General features: G+C 40.5%; 1 protein-coding gene across 3 annotated transcripts in view; it reads right to left on the bottom strand.

Moving 5' to 3' along the window:
• Positions 1-14,734, bottom strand: part of LOC140307624 (voltage-gated inwardly rectifying potassium channel KCNH7-like) — a 75,885-nt gene that overhangs the window by 4,012 nt on the left and 57,139 nt on the right. For all 3 annotated transcript variants that reach the window (XM_072386627.1, XM_072386701.1, XM_072386776.1), the window contains 4 exons: positions 8,073-8,278; positions 7,337-7,415; positions 3,243-3,521; positions 2,036-2,195 (listed from right to left, as the gene is read on the bottom strand). In XM_072386627.1, the coding sequence (XP_072242728.1) occupies positions 2,036-2,195; positions 3,243-3,521; positions 7,337-7,415; positions 8,073-8,278 (724 nt within the window). The remainder of the gene's footprint in view (positions 1-2,035; positions 2,196-3,242; positions 3,522-7,336; positions 7,416-8,072; positions 8,279-14,734) is intronic.

The following is a 14,734-nucleotide window of genomic DNA, read 5'->3' as shown; positions in this document are numbered from 1 at the left end:
GAACAAAATATGAAATGAATAAAGGAAAACAAAACATGGGCAGTGGTCAAATTTTGGTTGCAAACCACGTATGTGAAGGATTCATATAAGGAAGACAAATTAAACAAAAGTTTACTTCCTCAAAGTCATAACGAGCTCGACCTCAATTGTCTGGATGCTCAAGTTTCTTTAATCGATACTGATTTCCATGCTGATGACAAACAGGTGATGAGCGACTGCGTGGTCGTTCTCAACACATCAGACAGATTGTAAATGAGCCCTCACATTAGACTGCAACAAGAACACATCTGTTCTTTACAATAGGTCAGGTCGTGGAACAGTTGTGACGACAATTAAAGGCCTGAACGAAGCCGAACATGACCACAGATTACTAAAGTGATCCCATTAAAAACCAAAGCTCCTGCTGTGATATCATCAGTGTCATATCAGTGCAGTTTATCACCGGGTTATTTAGTGTTTGTGTAATTTCCACTGCCTTGTAGCGCCTCCGCTGTACTGTTTGTGCACCGTTTCTTTTCCAGCCGCAGTGATCTATTTTCAGCCAGTAATTTCTTACCTCTTATCACTACCAAGGGAACATTTGCCTTACTGCTAGACCTTCACTAAATATGATGAGTTACATCATTTTTCCTCCGCAGCTGTTAGGGAACAGAGTCGAAGTAAATCAATAAAGGGATTGTAAATGATATGAAATGAGATGGCTGGGTGTCACTGTTAACATACAACACTAGGGGGAGACTCAAAACTTCCAACCACATACATGCTGTGGCATACTGTTAGTGAAGTGTTGTAGGAGCTTTGTGCCTCTGAAATGAAAACCCAGCAGGATGATGAAGAAATCTGATGCCTGATAAAGGAGTGAATCAAAAGTCCCGCATTTGCTTCTCTAAAACTGCTCTTGTATCTGACATTAGGACAGATATTAGGACAACCGCACTTTCAATATTAGCAAATAACCTGCAAATCTTTGTTGAATCATGGGAAATGAGCAGGTTTATCAAGTTTCTGTATGGTCAAACTGCGCTTGCACTGTGCGTCATCATCGAATGCAGCAACAGAATCGACATCATGCCATGGACTGTTTGACAGGGTGAATCATCTTTTTTCTCTACATATATAAGCACAAGCAAAGAAGAAGAAACGGAGCAGGCAGAGACTATCTGGCAAACAGCTGAATTCCGTGTGTGTGTGTAGAAGGACATTTGTTGAGTCAAAGATGGACTGCTTTAATTATGGCCCTACCTGCCGTACTGCATCAGGAACACACTCACGCATAACTGCGTAAGGGATTGTTTGTGGCGACTTATCTGCATTTCCACAGAGAAGCCAAATGTATTTTAGTGCAGAATACTTAAACAACTTGAAAGTACTTTTTATAATTGAATCTATTAAGTCGAAAAGGTTATGTCTGAATACATTCAAGTTTCCTAAAACATGCAACTGCACCACCAAATGGCAAACCTCACAGGGTGACGTCAAAAGTCTTTGCAATGTGTCTGCACCTCGTGGCTCAGAGCTATAAATAGACAGCCGCTGACTGTCTGCCTCCCCCTCATCTGTATCAGTGCACCAGCCAAGAACCATGCGAGCTGCTCACACGGTCCGCTCTCTGCATTAATACGGCTGCAGCGGGCGTTCGGCCTCGCGTGTCTCCGGCTGAGTTTTCAGCCATTTATAGGCAGAATTATGAGACTCATACTGTGCGCTGTGAAAGAAGGTGATGAAAAGGAAAAGGAAAAAAAGGAAAAGGAAAACCTATTACAGGAAATCTAGTCAAGTATGATCCCTGAGGTGTCTTCACTTCTCCAGAGGTCAAACGCCTCGTGTCTGAAAAGAATCTATTTTGCATAAAAAGAAAGTAAATACTGACGATCATGCTAATCTGCATTTTATTTGACACTGAATCTTTGATTTCAATTCCTTTTGAGATTGTGGAGTGTTCCTGACAGCCTGACAGCCTCATGTGAAACGTTGTGGTTTGACATGACCAACATGCTGTTTTACAGTCCTCTCCACCCCTCTTGCCCCCACGCACCTGTTGAGGTGCTGCTGCAGCATGTCCAGCCGCTGTTCCACCTCTCCATAGGTGAGGTCTGTGTCGCTGTCGTCCTCCCCAGCAGGCGCCTCCTGACACTGGGCTGACTCCTCGGCACCCTCGCTGGGATGCTGACGCACCCAGTTTTCTGCATGGAGCTCTGGAGGGTGAGATGTGTGTGCGAATGTGTGAACACACACACACACACAAGATAAATGATTGGTGTTATTATTAGAGCAGTGTCTCAGGGGAAGTATCTTCCTGTGTCAGCTTACCACCTACTGAATCCCAGCATCTATTCTAAAACACACTTCTGACCCTGATTGGCAATCATGCCCTCAGTGGGATATTTCCTCTTCCTTTTGGGTTCAGAAACTAAAAGCTGGCGTTTAAACCGACACTCCTGCTATGTTTCTCTTGCTGAGCTGTTCTTGGTGATCAATATCACTGCTCTGTACATTGGCAGAAACCATTTTACAGCTGAATTATGGGATATTGCTGTCAAATAAACACACTGACACTGTTTCCTCACCTCACATGCAGTGGGCTGCAGCAGGTGAACTGGACCTTTGTTCACACTGAGTGGTTTTGTGGGGGATTTAAGGTGACAGCACAACTGTCTTTGCAGACAGGTCACATAAGGTAAAGCTGCAGACACATAGTGGTGTGTTTGCTACACATGCAGCAGCAGGGAGATGGTGAAACGGTCCCAGATTGAGCTCTTTTTGTGGAAGGTGCTCCCACTGTCTGAACTACATGCAGAGGAGTGTAGCAGCAGATACAGCGATGTCAATAACATGACTTTACTTTCGTTTCAAGCAGATTTCCAGTTTTGTTTTATCTCTCTAACAAAAAAATCCAAAGGAGAGGTTACCTCAGGCTCGTTGCTGAATCTAATCCTCTTACATTTTATACATTTCATTACTGAGAGGGTTTTGGTTTCACTATACTGACACATAACTCTGGTTTGGTTTGTCAAAACGTGTGACATTCCTCCTCTGGCATCTGAGTTTTTTGTTACATTTAATCAATATCAAACCAGATTTTAATTCTGAGGTAAAACCTTAGAGGGAAATTTGCAGTTTTCCAGGAACATTTGTTTTTAACAGTTAATGGTTATTTCTAAGAAAGAAAAAAAGGGTTTCCTTAACCAAAATTTTGAAAAGAACAAAAATCTAGGAGTAAATAAATGAGATGATTCCGTCACCTTTGTACTCCTGGTTCTGTGTGCAGTCTCCAGCCTGTGCCTCTGGAGCGCTGCTCAGCCCAAGGCCCAAGGTGTGGTCCCTAACCACCGGGTAACCCAGCACACCAGAACACAAGGGCCTTTGTTCCTCTTCCTCTTCCCTGCCTTCCTCCTCTTCCTCATCCTCCTCATCCTCTCCATCCTCAGCGGATTCTCTCCTCTCCTCAGCTGCTGAGGAGGTGTAGACGTGCCTCCCCTGCTGGGCGTCGCTGTAGGTGGCCACTGGTTTGCTGTGGGAGCCTGTGGGGACAAACGGTAATCAGGAAATCTATTGGGAGAACAGTGACTTCTCTGTTAAGCCTTGCTCTGGGGACGCCAAGGTTGTCTCATCTTTGACAACAGATAGTGTTTTGCTTTGGGGTTGAAGTGAGGACAAACAAAGTCAAACAAGAATTAAGCTGTGAGCTTTTTCAGCTGGAGAAATGTATAATTTCATGCAACTAAGACTCAGAAATGTGAAATAAAGACTGTGAAATGGTCTGTACGCTACATTCTCTGGCCTTACTTTTGTTATATTGGGAGACAGTGACACTGTGTTCACACAGCTTGTAACCATGGTGACCAATTAGATTTGCCTGAATCTAAGCCAAATGCTGAGCGCTGCTGTGAGGAGGCTCCATCTCCCAAGTCCCAAGTCTCAGACTGTTGGAAGTAAAATTACAACAGCTCCCATGGTGTGGCTCGCTCTTGCTCAAACATAGTTTGTGCTGTCATCTGAAAGGTGCCCTGCTGTCTGAGGGCATGGAGGCTGCTGTGTTTACCCTTGGAGGAAGTGAGCTGAAGAGAGATTGTCTAACTTGAGTGCACAGGTCCTAAGAGGGGGTGGTACAAACAGTCACTCAGATAAATCGGGGTTGATTGGGAAAATTCTGTCTATAGTACAACAAACAAATAGAGAGGTAAATGGTTAATATCATATGTAGGGACTGTCTACTCTTGAAGATTGCATATTACAAGTACAAATCATCACCCATTCATTCACATTCATACTGGAATTATCTTTTTTTTTTTTTTGCACCGTACATCAAGCACATACCCTAACATCCTGAAGGGGTTGCCCAGGACAACAGAGCACAAAGGCTTCTGCTGCTCTTCCCTGCCTTCATTCTCTTCATTATCATCCTCTTCAAAGCGCCTTCTCAGCAGATACTCTCACTTAGCCAATGAGGGGTAAAGGCGTTGATGTGATGCTGGCATTGGTATGAGCACATATGGGCCAATGTGGGATTCATTATCTTGACTAAGTTGACTTTGGCACGTGGACTGAGGAAGATGAGGAAGCGCCATCCTTCTGATTGGTGGGCAATCACCCTACCCCATGTTTAAAGAAGCCAACTCTGGTTAAATGTGATGGATTTATTTCATTGACTGTAAAACACTGAATAGAGACATGTAAATAGTTCCTTAATCCCTTTAAGTATAGGATACACTGCTTACCTCTACCAGTGTGTGAGGGCCATGACACATGCAGCTTCCACTTTCTCCGATGATAACTAGCAGATGCTAAAATGTTTTACAATAGTAATATTTACTTTTTTTCTAAATGCCTGTGACTGAGATATATGAGAGAAAAAGATTTCAGTTGTGTAATGATGATGGTGGAATGTCCATATGACCATCAGCAGATCATTTTCAGTTTGTTTTTGTCGAGAACCAACAAAGAATGAATAAATAAATAATAAAAGAATCTCTATAATCAGTCAACAAAAGAATCATTCACACTTCATAAAAAAACAACAGCTACATGTTATCTTGAGCTTGAATACTGCTGTGGGAATGTCAGAGTGTCAGATGTGAGAGTGTGTTCTCTGCTTTTTACATTATTTTTTTATTATTGCTACCAGGGAGCTGGAGGCTATCTCTGACAAGTACATAGTGCGTAGTGGGAGGAAAAATAACTTCTTTGTTTGGCCACTCTAAGTGTAACAGTATGTCCTTTGATAAAGTGAAAACTTTTCTATGCTATCTGCAAAGATTACTTTCTAACACTGAATCACGTTGAATGTAATCAAGCTCATCACAGTGGAGGCATTCCACATTCTCAAAGCTAGAAATACGGAGGTCTGGCACCCAGGTTTCATGGTTGACATACACTTCGACATCTGTAAAACGAGACAATTTCACCCCAATGCATGTTCAAACGCGAGTTTGAATAGGTGTGTAAATATGCACAGAGGGTGCCGCCGGACTGCTTTTCCTGCAAATCTTACACTCAGAAGAGTCTGATCAGAACAAGTGGGTATGCAATGTTGTGCACATCTTACTGAATCAATTTGAGCCTAAAAGAGGAATTCTTTTGGATTTTCTTGGGTCCACCCAGCACTTGCATGGAGAAGTACTGGGTTGTGTTTTCATTTGAATGGATGTCTCATTGACTGAAATGGATATGTTAACCATCAAAAGCTACTGCACTGCCAGATTCTGGCAAAAGCACATAAACAGACACCTGTTGTCATTAAAGCCAAGTTTCTGGAACTGTAAGTGTCTCTCAGAGCAGACTTGACCATGGTAGAACAAGCCCGGGCACATACACACATGCATGTCTGGTTTATATTCCCCTGTGAACTCTCCATTGACACACTGCGTTCCCCAGCAACTTATCCAAACCCAGTGGTTCCAAAACTTTTTCTCAAGGGCCCCTCCACTTTGTCTCAAAATCATATCTAAATATGTCGGTGCACTTCTTTTCAAGCAACTGGGATGTATAAACTTCATTTATACATTTTCGCCAAAAGAATATGGAAGCTACACACAGAAAGGCCCCAGCTGAGACTTGAAGCAGGAACCCTCTTGCTTTGAGGCGACACCACTGTGTACCCCCAAGCGGATTTAACCGCATACCTGTTCAGACCTAAAGTCCTAACCCCAACCCTAAAAAAAGGAACAGTCCAACTGTTAAGATTTGCTTTCGTACAACACGTCTAGAACTAGAGACCTTGCAGCATGACATGCCAGACAATTTCATCCTGCAGTCATATTGAGGGTGTTTCGGACAAAATATATAGAGTCATTTAAGGAACCCTGTGACATGGCCACAATGAAGTAAAAGAAAATCAGTTGTTGTTACTTACTTAAACCCCAGTCTTGCTGAAGCTGGGTTTTGTCAGTATAAACACATACATGTTCCATGAGCTCAAGACACCCCTCTTTTCAGCTTAATGACAGTCTACTTTCCAGCTTTTTTAAATACTTTTTATATCTTATGATATGTTTTATGTGTTATGTAGGAGAATATGTTTGGTATTAACCAAAATAAGAACACTCAATCTTTTTATTTATCAGAAGATGCACAGGAAGGGTATGGAAAATTGGGATCTAAACCAATCCGTCAGTAAATAGTACAGCTGTCAGACAAATGTCAAACAGTAAACTGCCTGATACTTGCCTCTGAGATGGAATGGACTAATAGTATTGTGCAGAAGAAAATCAGTTATAAACAAAAAAGTCAGATTTGTATTTAAAAACGGATGAATGCGGAAAAATGAAGTCGCATTCAACCACAGCAACATTCATATTTCTGTGGATTTAAACTGAAAGCCTGGAGAGGAGTAAAGAGGAGCCAGGTGTTATTAAAAAAACAGTGAAAAGAACTCAAAGTCTTGACTGTTTCGAAATAGGTCACATAAAGGCCACGATAGTGTTCTCACTCCATTTAATTTGGATAAAACGATCACATTTTAAGCTCAACTGCAGACATAGAATTAGCTTATTGCTAGATTCATATAGTGAATCTGTGTCTTGTGGCAAATATTTGAAGAAAATAATTTTTTCTTATAAATATTGTAAACTTGTGAGATTTAAGGTGCACATGTGGGAGGGGACGATTGGCATATTCATAAATCCCAATTCACTGACTGAAAAAGAGTAGCTTACACCAACTTAAGACCATGACAGGATTTTCTTTTTTTTTTGTCACATAAAAGTTGATACATGTTTTTCTATGGGATCAATAACTGCCCAAGTGGAACTTCAGAATTGAGTCCACTGACTAGGTGTTTATGGATTTTCCAATTCAAAAACACTTGAATTGGAGTGCTGGTGTGTCTCACACTGACCTGCTGAGGATTTCCTCCTGTACGAAATCCTTCTTCGGCACTTGATGTCATCCGTGTCACTCGCTTTTGGGTAGGTAGTCTGCAAAGTGAAAATGTGAGGTCAGACTGAAATATGTATTCATGTTACAACACCTCCAAATGCACAAAAAGGAGCTGAGCCAGTCACCTCTGCTGTTCTAAACTCACAGATTTCTTTAACTAAGCAACACGTACAGCTGCTGGTCTTGTTAGAGCAGCATGTCTCTCCTGTTTTCAGTGTAATCCTACCATATGTCTCATGTGTCTACTCTCCTCTCTGACCCTCTCTTCTTTCCAATTCTCTCAATAAATAACTTCAGGCTGACAAAGAGTGCATTCCCTGCTTTTGTTTTTTAAGAGCTGACAAATTAAACAACTGTAGCCATTCTTGTACTCAATTCATCATGATTAATGGATACTATACATCGTCTGCCTCTAATGTCCACATTTAATTCTTGATTAATATTCTTTCTGTGTCACAATCGTCCTCTAGTAAAAAACAGAAATGCCCACATCGATTATCATTCTTTCATTCCAAAACCATGGATTAATTAAATTGGAGACGTGGAGAAGACTCTTTAATTTTCTTCCAGATGGTTTCCGATTGTAAAGTAAAGCAGAATTAGTGGGACTGATTTATACATAAAAGCCCCTGGTCCACTTTGGTGCCTCTTTGATCAGTATAATCACATGGTGGTGGCACCTTGACGCTAATTACCTTTGCGTTTTCATCTCGGAGATCAAAGGTCAGCTCCAGGTTAGTGAGGAAGTGATCAGCAAATTCTGGATACATGTCCAGCACCTCCAGAATTTCCTCCCTCTGAATGGTGTGCAGGTCACAGTAGCTCAGCGCTCGCACGTCGGCGCAGGATTTCCCCGGTTTGGCGAACAGGTGGATCATCTCGCCAAAGATGTCATTTTTACCTTGAGGACAAACAGGCAGCAAATGCACCAACTGCTTTCAGCAAATCAAAGGCATCGATTCTTGATGGTCACCTGAAGGAGCAACATCCAGGATATTCTATCAATTTTTAAAAGGCTGGGAAGCTGTTTGAAACGTAAAGGAAAAACGCAGTTTGAAGCCAGCTCCAGTGCATCTGTGTGATGGTCGCAGTATGCAGAGACGCCAAGTCTTTCTGTGCTTCAAAAACGTTGCTATTTAAAAAAAAACTAAGCTAAAATGTCTAAAATAAGTATCAAAAATCAGTAAATCTAGTTGGGGACAGTGCAATCTAAGTGTGTGTGTGAAAGAGTAAAGGGTAGGGAGCTGAATCAAAGTTCTGCATACAGCCACCAATTGTGTTAAAAACCCTAAATTCAGCGAGTAAAGTGCAGTAAATAGTCTACTATTTACTATGAATTGAGCCTGTTGGTCGGGGGCAGCCCTTCATCTTACAATTAATAAGGCTAGTTGGCAAAAGATAACAATATAATTGGGCATAAAAAAAGAGTTTCCAAGAGAGGTTGAGTCTTTCTGGAGGAAAGATAGGGGTTCAGTGCTCTGTGAAAATGAGAACGTATTTAACTGATTTAAGAATAAAGCTCCTCAAAATCCTGCTCCGGCAGTTATAAATCCTTTAAAAACTCCCTTGTGTACCTCAACACTGCACATTTTGAACTTTTTGCCAAGACAAAAAAAAACATCTAATACTTATGAAATTGCTTTAGATATTGCTTCCACACCTCTACCTCTTTTTCCTCTTTTATTAAATGGGGATCGAGGAATATGCTAATCTGGCCAGAGCTCTGCCTTCCAGCAGCCAAACCAAAAGAAAAATTCAGTCATCATCTTGAACCCCAACCTTCCAGGTCACTTCCTGGTCAAACCTTGCTCTGCAAGCTCAGTCGGCTAAAGCAACACTCTTGGCTCTAGCAGTTTCTGTGGCAACCAAGAGTCTGGTCAGCTTGCAACGAGTGCCACAGCTTCTCGTTTGGCCTTGCTTCTGCAGTGTGCTCCTAACCCTATTCAGAATGCTGCTTCCGGAGCGCAGTTAGCTCCCATTCAACAGGGAGCAAGCGAGCAAGTTTCACACCACCTCACAGCTGTCGTCTGTGCCTAACTATAGAAAGAGTCTCCTCTTATAAATATTTAGGCATATGGCTTGATTATGAGCTTACTTTAATGTTCATGCTGACTATCTGTCAAAGAAACTTTGACAAAAGAAACTTTGACAGATTCTTAATTGAGAATAATGAAAAAAATCCTCCCTGTCTGTGCCAGAGCAAGGTGATGTGTGCATCTTCATGCACTTTAGGATGGCCTTCTCTAAAACAAAGAAAGAAAATGCCATTTATGATACTTGGTCTACAACTAAACTTCTCTGATCCTTGTGTAGGGAATGAGCTTCAAATTATCATCAGCTCACAAACCCTTTACAAAAAATATGTAAAGCATTACATATTTCTAAAGGCGTTTTAAAAACTGCATTGAAGGAAACCTGTTGCTGTTTTAGTTATTTCTATAACCAGAAACTAAATATTTTTTAACTTCCTTTGTTGCTGTTGCTACTCTACTCATGCAAAGAACAAAGCTCATTTAAAGGCATTCTAAGTTCCAACCGTCAGTTGCTGTCTGCAAATGCATCGTTCAAACCTTCCTCTCTGGATTAGTGAGGTAAGTCAGGTGAAACAAAAGTGGTGTTCAAGCAAAGAGAAAGAGAATGTGAGAGTCAGCCAGAGCCAGTAACTCAACAAACTCGTAAATCAAATAATTAAAAAACAAATAGAACAAAGAGGTCGTTTCCACCTGGTGCTAACATGCACTCTGGGTGATCCGATCACAGGTGGACAGCTGTCAGTGCGTCACTTTACAGCTGGTATTTCAATCTGTTTCCACTGGTGTCTCGAGTCACCACTTGTGATCAGATGCTACTTCTGCTGCTCTACATAGAAATAAACAAGCAGCCTGCATCACGCAGTCCGCTGTAGGCAAAAAAACACAACATCAGTAGAACTATTAATGTTTCTGTGATGTGTAACGTGACATTCCTCTCCATGTTGCCTTCTGTTGCAATGGATACAAAGATATACAGGAGTTAGCAAAAAAGAAAAAAAATAGCACTTTTGCTGTAACTGCAGCTGCATCCGGTGAGGAGGTGGTTCTTCAACATGGCCCAGGACACAGCTATGTTTACGTTGTTGTGACCACATGCTTCCCAGGCCTCTTATGGTCTTTACTATCGGACCTGAATGCCTCAATTTATCCTCAGTGCATTTACATCAGTACCAAGCACTGTCATCTTGCTGCCAACATGGCCTTATCTCAATGGGCATCACTGAATTTTAGATTATTTCATATGAAAGTACCTGTTCTGCTGAACAAGTCTGGAGCCAAAGAACTTTGCAAGCTCAGCCAAAAAAGAAACCAGGAAAGTGCAGTGGGCAGTAAAGTACAGTATCTACACTGTCACTTCATTTTCAACATGCTTGCAAAGTGTTGAGGAGTTGATGCAACACACATTCACAAATGCTGTCTATTTCATATCAGATGAACAGTAAGCATGCAGTGCAGTATAGGATGTCTTACAGACTAACTTGAAGGTTAGGGGCATCCCAGTTGTCTAAAGAAGGATTTTAGCAGTACTAATTAGTCCACATAGACCAAACAATCCTGTCTCTGTTTAGTGAGTAATGACCTTCAAGAAATGGCCACGAGGTTGACTCACCTTATGGGACACCTGATGTTTATTGGTGATGGGAATTCTGTCTGTTTTCAGTGATCCAGATCATTGGCTTTTCATCTTTTAACTCAGTTTAATCTTTGGTTGTTTAACTGAAAGGTAGAAAAGCTTTGACCTAGGAATAGTATTACTAATATTTTTCAGAACACCCATACCAAGCAATATAATAATTAAAAAGAAAAATCTATTTATTAATTTCACATACACGTATAAAACAAACAAACAAAAAAAACAGATAAAATGTGTCCAGATGCTACTGTGTTTTTGATTTTTCCCTCCTTCAGACTGCACCACTGTTGGTATGACCCTGGTCTATTATGGCAAGTTTGATGTTGTATGACAAGTAAATACATGTAACAAATACTTTAATTTTTAATAAAATAGGGGGAAATTTTCAGTACAAATAAGACCTAAAGTTATAGTCTCAAATATAGTAGATTTGATATTCTAAGTATTGTTTTTAAAGTTCAAATGCAGTTGCTTTCATTGCTGCTAGAGGCTGCATAGTCTTTTAACCTAATCATCATTATGATAGGTCATATCTACCAGTATGAACATATAACATCTGGATACATTTTGGAGACAGTTTTGATTTTCCATGTTTAAAATAACAAAGAGTGGTGATTCTATTGCTTTACTTAAAATGCTGGATAAAATTTAAACCCAAACGTGGGGCTAGCTAAGTAGCTAGGGAGGTGGGTTGCCTGAACAGCATAGATAAGCTAATGGAATAAAAGAACATTCTATGAATTGTTTAGTTAAAGCAGAAATCTCTGGCAGGTTTGTTCAAAACAATTCAAAGCACAGTGTGTGTTTTCATTAAATTGCTGCAAAAGGTAAGATGCTGAAATTAAAACAAGTGACACTGTATGCATTTGCTGACATTCAAAAACTGTCACGCTTTATGTTTTCAGGATTCTTTGTTATGTTTCATGTTTTGATCTTCATGTTTTCAGGTTCTTATGTTTCTAGGTTTCCAGGTCATGTTTTTTCCCCTGTCACTTAGCTTCACTCAAATCACCTGTTTTCTGTTCCACAGCTGCACCTCATCACCAATCACCTCCCCACAATATATACTTTCTTGGTTCCTCTCACTCATTGCAAAAATCCTCACCTCCCTTTCATGTTCACTCTGAAATGCTAAATCTGGTTTTTCCTCATAGTCCTGTTCACCACAGTTCCATAGTAGTCTTGATTGTTATTTAACCATAGTTTATTAATTCCATAGACTTGTTATTTATAAATCTTAGTCCTGTCTTGCTTTGTTTGGTTGTTTCACAGTTAAGTATTTTAATAATCCGGCCCAGCCGCACCCTCTGTTTTTGCCCTGTGTGCCTTTTTTGTTGATAAATCCCGTCTGCTTTGGAAGTCTGCATCTGGGTCTTCCCTTCCTACACCAACGACCTTGACAAAAACTTTGCTCCCGCCTTTTCGTGTGTGTAATGTGGTGTAACACATGGTTTTGCAAATAGTGCATAACCAAGCTTATGTAAAAATGGAGTAATGAGCAGTTCATCACGACCCTGTTGTGTCGCTGGCTTTTAAAGACATTTATGGACGGCATGAAAATGGTCATTTGAAAAAAGAGAAAAAAAAACCCCAGTAAAATACACCTGCTGGCAATGAGAGGATTTCAGATGGACTCTAGTTATATTCGGATGCTGTCAATGTGCGGCATCAGGCCAAACAACAGCATGAAGTTCTCAGTAACCCTATTTTCCTCTGGCTCTTCACTTCACTTCCCTCCTCAACATGCCCCTTTTGTTTTGTTTTCCTTCAATTTTTCCTCCATTCCAGCTTGCCCAGCTCTCCATCTCTCTCTGCTTCAATTGTCATCTCTATCTGCAGGCAACCGTGCTCCTATTTTTCACCCATCAATACGTTTCCTCTTTTACCTTCATCTTTACTATGTGTCCTCCCCGACAATTTTAGACTTTATTTTCATCTTAGGCGAGTTGATGCAACATTCTTAATAGGGATCTCAGCTGCCAATCCAGCCATATGACAGCACAAAAGGGCCCTCTGCATTCATGCTGCTGGGGGTGAGCTAAAGCAAAGCTGACCAAGCACGAATGACAATACTATCATTCATGCCCCCATTTGTTTTCTTGTCAGTGTTATCAAAGTGGTTCAGCAACATGACCAAAGTGCTGAAACGACATACATTTTCTGCATTGAATGTGCACATGCCTGGTATGTAGCATGTCAGCTTACAGTAGAATGTACTCATCAGTTGGTGGATGTCCTTGAGATCTAATACAAGAACCAAAGGGAGGACACAAGAAAACCTGCCAACAAGACTCAAGGTTCTAGAAACACTCTTGCCAAGAAATCGTTTCTGTACATCAACCTGAAAAACCGCAAATTCAAAGATATATTCATTAGTGAACTCTAGGGATGCTGGTGGGTTGGTTGTGTTGGTATTTTTGGGCAGGAACAAGCCCATTGTTTTCTTTTTCTTTACTATAATTAATGCTAGTAAAAACAGAAACCAGCATAGCGTTGCTTTTGGCAGCGTCAACACTTCTGGTTCCCAATAATTTCTTAAGGGAAAGTCCTTTTAAACAGGGAAATTTATATGAGTGGAGGTAATGTGGTGCTGATAATGGAAACAAAGCTTAATCAGTTCACAAAATTTGGTCTAATCTATGCATTAACCCTAACCCTCATGACCATAGATCCCCAAAAAGCCAAAGGACTAAAGTACTAATAAGTATTTTGAAATCTTTTTGTATAATTCATAGTCACTGATGACTAGTTTCTGGCTGCATTTTTACACACAACAAAGCTTTGTAGAAACCAGTTGTTCAATGATCATAATGTCGATGTGTCTTTGTGTAACTGAATGCTCAAACAATGATGTTATCTCTGACAAGGTCTTCTGCACTGAGCACAAAAACAGCAGTGGTGAGAGTAACTAATGCTTTTCTCATAGCATCAGAAATTGATTTGTATCTATACTATTAGATGTCAGCTCTGCATCTGATATTATTGACCAAAATATTCTACTACACAGACTGGAACATTTTACTGGAATCAAAGGGATTATGCTTTACTGGTTGAAGTCCACATTTCATTAGCAATGAGACCTAAGTTGAGTTTTGCAGCGTTTTGTGTTATAACTGACACTTATTACACTTTTTAACTGTTCATATTTTCCCAGGGCAGTAATGTCACAGGGGAATTCCACGGAGAGACGCTGCGTGAATTCCAGTGCTACGCTGATGATACCCAGATATTTTTGTCAATGAAGCTGGCAGAAACAAATCACGCCTTAAAGACAAAAAGACCTGGGTGACCTATTAATGTATTCCTTTGAGTAATAATAATAACATTTTTGTCTTACAGTAATTCTTTGAAGAATATTAAAGTTGTTTTTGAGCATTTCATGTCCTTTAAATCTCATATAGGAACCGCCTCTAGAACCGCCTTCTTTCGCCTGTCCAATATTGTCGAAATTAGGACGATTCCATCTGGTGGATTCAACATCATTCGTGGCTTTTTTCAATTACTGATTAACTATACTCAATGAAAATGATAATATGTATATCTTACCCTTCTGCAACTAATTTGGAGAGCTTATGAGCACTTTTCCAGACATGTGTAATGGCAGACGATAGAGCAAAATGGGATTTCTTGAAGCACATGCTATGTAAGGGCGAACACCAATTCCACTGAATTATAAACACGTGGAACAGTT

Source organism: Leuresthes tenuis, unplaced genomic scaffold (genome assembly GCF_036924035.1).
Source record: "Leuresthes tenuis unplaced genomic scaffold, fLeuTen1.0.hap1 SCAF_1, whole genome shotgun sequence".
Lineage (NCBI taxonomy): Eukaryota > Metazoa > Chordata > Actinopteri > Atheriniformes > Atherinopsidae > Leuresthes > Leuresthes tenuis.
This window is presented reverse-complemented; position numbering and strand designations above follow the sequence as displayed.